The sequence below is a fragment of the Liolophura sinensis genome, chromosome 7 (assembly GCF_032854445.1).
Source record: "Liolophura sinensis isolate JHLJ2023 chromosome 7, CUHK_Ljap_v2, whole genome shotgun sequence".
NCBI classification, from domain to species: domain Eukaryota; kingdom Metazoa; phylum Mollusca; class Polyplacophora; order Chitonida; family Chitonidae; genus Liolophura; species Liolophura sinensis.
In genome coordinates this window covers 49,802,190-49,809,494 of record NC_088301.1, presented here as the reverse complement: position 1 = coordinate 49,809,494, position 7,305 = coordinate 49,802,190, and the positions used below count along the sequence as shown (strand labels likewise).

The 7,305-nt window shown below is 37.8% G+C and overlaps 1 protein-coding gene across 1 annotated transcript in view; it reads right to left on the bottom strand.

The window, feature by feature from the left end:
* Window positions 1-397: 397 nt before the first annotated feature.
* The window catches only part of LOC135471618 (major facilitator superfamily domain-containing protein 4A-like), a 30,632-nt gene continuing 23,724 nt past the window's right edge, over window positions 398-7,305 (bottom strand). Inside the window, exons 4-11 of the mRNA XM_064750912.1 lie at window positions 6,733-6,865; window positions 6,258-6,379; window positions 5,242-5,334; window positions 4,441-4,521; window positions 3,226-3,373; window positions 2,627-2,697; window positions 1,480-1,597; window positions 398-606 (exon numbers count right to left, since the gene is read on the bottom strand). Of these exons, the coding sequence (XP_064606982.1) occupies window positions 404-606; window positions 1,480-1,597; window positions 2,627-2,697; window positions 3,226-3,373; window positions 4,441-4,521; window positions 5,242-5,334; window positions 6,258-6,379; window positions 6,733-6,865 (969 nt within the window). The 3' untranslated portion in view covers window positions 398-403. The remainder of the gene's footprint in view (window positions 607-1,479; window positions 1,598-2,626; window positions 2,698-3,225; window positions 3,374-4,440; window positions 4,522-5,241; window positions 5,335-6,257; window positions 6,380-6,732; window positions 6,866-7,305) is intronic.

Sequence of the window (7,305 nt, the reverse complement as noted above, 5' to 3'; positions counted from 1 at the left end):
ACTAGTTTAAATACAGTGGAATTATCAGACTAACATAATTCAATAGACACTTAACGTAATCCAAACAAGCATATACAGGATTAAAACAACTTCATAGTTAACTTTTCTTCTAGAGTGGAACGCATGTATTGCACATTTGGTTTAACGGTTTTGCTCTGAAGATAAAGGTATTAGGCCAAACATGTGGATTGCAAATGGGATGCTTTGAATAATGTATTTTATATCTTGGCCATGGAAAGACCAAAGCGAATTCCGTTAACACCCACAATAAAAACGTTCACGACTTTCATGTTTTCATTGCCTTTTTCAAAATATATATATATATATATATATATTTCTGTATATAATTCCATAACTTGTGAAAGGCGAATAATTTGATATTTAGACATCACCATTGTTAAAATCATTCTTGGATATCTTCCTCTTTGTTAAATCTTTCACGCGATTTTCGCCTCGTTGGTATAGCCGCCATTTCATAGCCGTCGTCGCTGTCTTCCTCGTCCATGCGAGAATAGAATTTTACTTTAGACGGTTGAATAAGAGTGCTCTCTCCCGCCATCCTTCCGGCGTAAGGTTGAAGCCACATGAACGAGTCGTGTTTGGATTCTAATGAAAAAAACAAAAATGTAGCATTCTTAAAGACATTTACTCAAAATACAACACTAAGGCTTTACAAAAAGGAAAATTTTGGTCAGAAATGAATGAAAACTAATCGCCAAATAAATCCAGTCTAAAATGGAATTTGCATTTTATCTTACTTTCTATGAACATTTTATCAGAAAATAGTTGCAATTACGTATGAATTTATTTATTTGATTGGTGTTTTACGCCGTACTCAAGAATATTTCACTTATACGACGGCGGGCAGCATTATTGTGGGTGAAAACCGGGCACAGCCCGGGGGAAACCCACGACCATCCGCAGGTTGCTGGCAGACCTTCCCACGTACGGCCGGAGAGGAAGCCAGCATGAGCTGGACTTGAACTCACAGCGACCGCATTGGTGAGAGACTCCAGGGTCATTGCGCTGCGCTAGCGCGCTAACCGACTGAGCCACGGAGGCCCCTGTATGAATTTATGTTTTGTGAAACTGAATTTATGAAACTATGATAACATCTTAAACGATATCAAATTTCAGGTTTTGAGGTAAAAGAGTATAAGTATTGTTGAAGGTCTTATGCTCCCAGTGTTCACATGAACGATTACCACATTCAAAATGTCACCCGTCTGAAAGGTAAATGAGGCAGTGTTCTTGGCCAGCATGTCCGTTTACATACCGTGATGTAAATGAAGATCCCGGTGTCCACAAGAAATAAGGGTATTCTTTACTGAAAATCCTTTGTCTAACGATGCACCCGATATTTGGCATTTCACAATTTTAAATAATTGTTCATGCAAACGCGTAATACAATATGATTCAATCAATATCCTGCAAAACAAATCCTACAAAAGCTGTCCTGATTGCAGACGATCAACCTACCTTGCCATTTGAATGACCGAATCCCTATGACCCACAGTAAACCAAACACAGCAATTGTGAATAACGCTATGGAGAAGCAAAAGGCGGGGAAACTGGATGGACCAACACTAACAAACAACTGAAAAAAAAAGGCAACTGTTGCGTGAATGTCTTAAATGGAAATGTCTAGATTTCTAAGCAGCCACGCGTATACCAATCGTCAATCCTTAATTGACGTTCCAGGTCAAAGTATACAAGCAAATGTTAAATATATAATATATAAATAGTTAATCAAAATTATATATCTCGGTTGTGTTTGAACTGCAACTTTTAATGTATCTATTGCAATGAATATGGGTTAAGTTTAATTAAGGAACAGAGCGACAGAAAATATGGACACTCCGTCCAAAGAAATCAAATGCTTAAAATTTAAGAAACATTAAACGCGTTTGATGGAATACCCTTGCCAGAATTCTTTGAAGAAAATCTCGTGACGTTGAATGAAATTGTAGAGACAGAATCTAGCAAATGATTCAGAACGACATAGCAACATGCAATACAACTTTCTCTTTGGTATATTACTATCTAAAACATTATAATGAACAGTCTATTCCTCTGGTCGTAAAGGCAGCGTGACAGAGAACCATTGTCACTTTTCTCAAATATGGATCTTTTTTTTTTCAAATATCGATAGAGGAAATCTGGATGTGTGGTTCTCTACGTTTTTATATATATTTTGCCAATGACCTTTTACCTAAGAAAAAAAATTTTCATTTATGTGAATTGGATTATTAGCGGATTGTAAATAGTTTGCTATTTTCCAGGAATGCTTTGTAATGTAGATAACACAGCATTTATTGTTATCAATTCAGTTGGCGATTAACGCCGTACAAGAATATTCCAATTATATGCCAGCGACCATCACTTTCAAGATTAGGTTTTAGTGTACACCAAGCGGTATTTAAGTCAATATTATTTCCCACTGATGTATCATGTTACTCCTAAGATTCAATTCTAAACGTTTGAAGCGCCAAAACATGCTCACAAGAGGCAGATGATTGCTGTTAAAACTAATATTTCCTACGCGAGAAAAAAATTCATATTTTCTCTTGAAGAAACGTAAGCCAATAGGACTCTTTTAATGGTGTGCTCCGCTTTAAGCACTCACATTTCCGACAATGACGGGAAATATCATCTCCCCTAGAGCAGCGCCGACCACTAAGCACGAAGTGATGGAGGCTGAAACCATAAAAATGCGAAATCTAAAAGTCGACAACAGACAATGAGTACACATCGAATACTGGTGCATTTAACTATGCACAACGGAGACAAGGCAAGACAAGTTATTTAAAGAACAGCGACAATGAGGTCTTGGAACAGCCATACTGGAATCCAAAACGTGAAATCAATAACCAAGGGACATGCCAACTATTTATAGACAGTTTCTATGTGCACGTGATATGCAAGGTTATAACTTAGATCATTTAAAAATGTAGTGGAGCCGAGAATTACATAAATCAGAGTAACATAACTTATAGCATTTGGATTCATTCCATTCTTGGAATTTTAATTAACCCCATTTAAGAATTTTTGATTCATAGAACGATGGTCATGTTTGCCTAAGATTAAACCCACTGCAAGAAACCCATAAACCCTCTGGATTATGACTGCGTCCAAATTAGCAGTTGGGTGCCTTTCATAAATTGGGGTAATGTAACAGCGCCTTCATATGCTAAAGATCGTGATATAATTTGTCTTCACACTCACGGTTTATTGTAATGAACTGTTCAGCCAATGAGATAGCCGTTGGTGACGTACTGCTCAAGAAGAGGCCCAATAAACACGTTCCTATATACAAGACTATGTGGTCGGTACTGAATATTAGAGTTAGTAGTAACGCCGAGGAACAACCGATCTGTAACAACCAAAAATACGAAAATAAAGTACGAATAGCAATTAAAAGGTAAGAAATTCAAACGAAAGCTTTAAATAGGTACTCGATTTTGGTTTTTTCTTCAGGAAGAATAGAATATAATACACGCGATGGTATGTAGGGCATATTACGCATTCTATATCCGGTTTTATGACAAGTCACAGTTTACAGACAATGCAATCGCTTTCCAATAGAAGTTCTGCCAAACTGACAATTTCCGTTTCATAAATATCTGGATTGCGGGGGGAGGGGGGCTTTAGGTCTTAAAAGTTTAGATTAATGTAGATGCCATATGCACAGGCAAAGATCTGTTAAATAAGGGTTACGAGAAACCCGACAGTTCGCCAGGAATGGTTTCAGTTCAGCCTAACCCTAATGACAGCCTAAGTTTCATGAAGATATGTTGCAAACTGATAACAGCAAAAAAATCCTTACTCTGAGCCTACATATACACCTGTGAAGTGAATGTCAACACAGCAAGTCCAAAGCACGGTAGTTTTTACCAAAAACAGAAAAATCAAGTAAAATGTCAAGCCCAAGAAGTTTGAAGAACATATCTTTAAAACAGCTGACCCAAACCAAAAAAAAAAGCTTACTTCGTAACGGTGAGCTAAAAAATGCAAATATCCTTAATTATTCAAAATGAGTAAATCCCCAAATTCTGTTTATCATTACCACCAAGTTTCATAAAGATGATGTGAAAACTTTTGGAATATCTGACTCAAACATAAAACCTTAATCTAGCCAACACTGAATAGTACTGGCTACGATAAAGATGGTGTAAAAACTGTGGCAACAGCTTACCCCCCAAAAAAAACATCAGTAAATGTCCACATCATGTTCATCATACCCACCAAGTTTCATAAATGTAATGTGAGAAGAGACTAGGAGACCCAAAGATAAAATCTTACTCAACTGACCCAAACAAAAAAGCTTACTCGGACACCGACACCAACACTAACGCCACTACCAATCTTCCACCCCCTACCTCACCCCACCGACCCTATACCACGCCATACTTCGTAACGCGCTAAAAATGGGTTACTTACAATGTTTGCCAGCAGCATAAACCCAGGAGTAAGCCTAGAGGCTAGAGGAATGGAGAGGAGACGACCGAATGCAAACGTACCCTGAAAAATAAATCACATTAAACTCCCAAGAGCACTGGTAAAAATTAAAAGGAAACAATGGGTCAGATTTAACTCTTTAAATGGTATCATATGGACGGTTGTTCCAGACATACAGACTTGTGGTTTGAAGGATGCTACACTTGATGCTAATGCACTCCTCACTCAAACAATATTGTTTTCTAATATAAAGATAGAACAATATCTAGATATCAACTAGTTTGTTTAATACAAGTTCTTAATCAAGTTAACACTTATGTAAAAGCTTGTCCGAGGTAAATGATATTCTTTTTCTATGAAGGATCGGCTATTGCTACAGTGAAGCATTATTCATTTTACATGTGTTTTACTCAACATCCCAATATTTTTCGGTTATCAATCCGATTTATAGGTGGAACCTTTATGACGATATATTCAATGTTTTTAAACGAAAACTAAAGGGCTAATGATTGCACGGTAAGCCATTTGCAATGATAGATCACATTCAGCAGTGCTTGGAGTGAGCCTTTCATCGAAAAGGAAAACACTACCTTGTCACGTAGGACGTAAATACAATTTGAATGAGGGTGGGTATGGAAGTAGGAGGTACCTTAGAAGGGTTGTATGCTCAACGTATTTTGGGTCAATTGGGCCTTGAAGAGGTTCATCGATAGCGCATCGAATGATCCGATCAAATTGTACTTTTAAACTGTGCTCATAGATAACATCACAAATGATTTTTACCCAAAAGCAGGCGTTAAGATAAGCCCCCTCTGTCCTCTCCAAGTCAGTAATAGACTTCACAGCGTAGCTGTACACAAAACCGCCATAGGAAGACTGAAAAATCAATCAAATTGAGGTTTACATATTAACTTCACGTGGAAGTAAGAGCTGTACAAACAGTTCGAACCTGTACAGTGGAGAAGACCATGCTATAGAATATTATTGTTCGCGGATCAGGTTTCCACATTCACAAAGACGTCATATAGGACAAAGGTACGTTAAGAGTGACGTACAAAGTATCGTACGTAAAATACAAATGTACAATTAAAAAAATCTGGTACTCCGCTTTGTGACAGTGGCCCCAGTGATGTTAAAGTGATGTATTAAAGGGGGCAAAAAGATCTCTGTACCTAACAAAACTGGTATTGTACGTCCCGTACCAGTTTGAGTGTCATTTAACGGCTATGTTGACACTTCAGCATTGTTGTCGCATGGGAATGACGTATAGTTTTACTCGCGCACATAACGCGGTCCTGTTGACCATTTTGCCGGGTGGAAGATAACTTTCAGCTGGCGGAACTTACCAACAGCAATATCAGGTATAAAAACACCAGTAACATTGTCGTTAAAATTATCATGTTAGAGCTAAATACCATTAGTTAATTGCTACTCACTGTGATGACTTTTCAAAAGAAATGTCTGCAAAAGCCTCAGTTGAAAAAAGAGCCATAATTAGGTAAAGAGGAAATGAATCTAAGTTGATTTCTATATAACTGGCCATGCAGAAGTTGTGGACAAAAATGCGAGAATAGAAATGATAAGTATTAAAATGACGAACATCTTTCCTGCAGATTTGCTAGCCTGTCCACATTTAAAGAGGTTTCACAGATATATGTACTCAAAAAGTCGTTGAAGTCGTTCTCATGTGAACGTTTGGAACATGGAGACGATTTACTGAAAACAATTTTAGTACAAAAACCTTTAAAACGGATTTCTACAGGACAGATCACTGAAATGTCCACAATGGTCCTACCAACCTGGAGGCCATCAGCGAGAAACATAATAAACGTTGTCACCAGCGTAATGACGATTACTTGAGGTGGGCCACATGTAATACACCGCGACAAACAGCCATATTGATCATCTAGTTGTTCCACATCTATAAGGGAAAAGGTGATAATTTGCAATCTGTTGAAGTGGAATTATGTTACATTATATTCATAATCTAAAATATCCTTCAAGAGGACACTCGTCTTAGTTTATAAAAACTTGGACTGGCTAATTAAACCCAGGTATATATCAAATTGAGCTTCACTTGTTTTATTTTTCAAAAAACATTGGCCACACACTGAAAGTATTGTAAAAAGTAACATTAAACTACCTGTGATATCTTCCTGTGGTAATCAGAAGCAAATTATGTCTGAGATATTGAAAAGAGGCGAGTCTTCTGTTAAAATACTTCGCTAAATCAATGTGTCCTGCGGGAGTAAATGATTAGAACGTCACGCTTACTATTACTGTCTTTGCTGATGGTACCGTAACTCGCAGCCGCGGCAGCGTTGTCACTCTTTTCCCCTACGGATTTCGAATCTTCCGCCCACTTCTCTCGGAACATCAAGAACAAGACGAGGAAAGGGATGGGAAGCTGTGGAAAACAAGATACAATCCATCAGAGCCCCCTACTGGCTGAATTCTTCCTAACAAAATCACATACAAAACATTTGTTTGCACACCCTCAGCATGTTCAGCAATGTTTAAAGAGGCTCTGTACGAGTTTCACGTCTTCAATCAAATCTAAAAGCTGTACATTTAAGCAGTGACTGATTCAGCAGTCAAATGTTGTATACGTAGGCCACATCCTGGAGTACACCAAGCATCAGCGCAGTGTATTGGCTGGAGAATCCAAAAGACTTTCTTGTGCAAAAAAAAAGTCATCTTAACTTTTAATGCGTTAATTTGTGTATTGAAAGTTGTCCGGCTGTAGTTCAGCCAAGGGTAAAACACACTCATCTGCATATCATTAAACCCTTACGATTAAGACTAATAATACAAGTTGAATCTTCGCCGAAGGGCCAGTGGGCAATG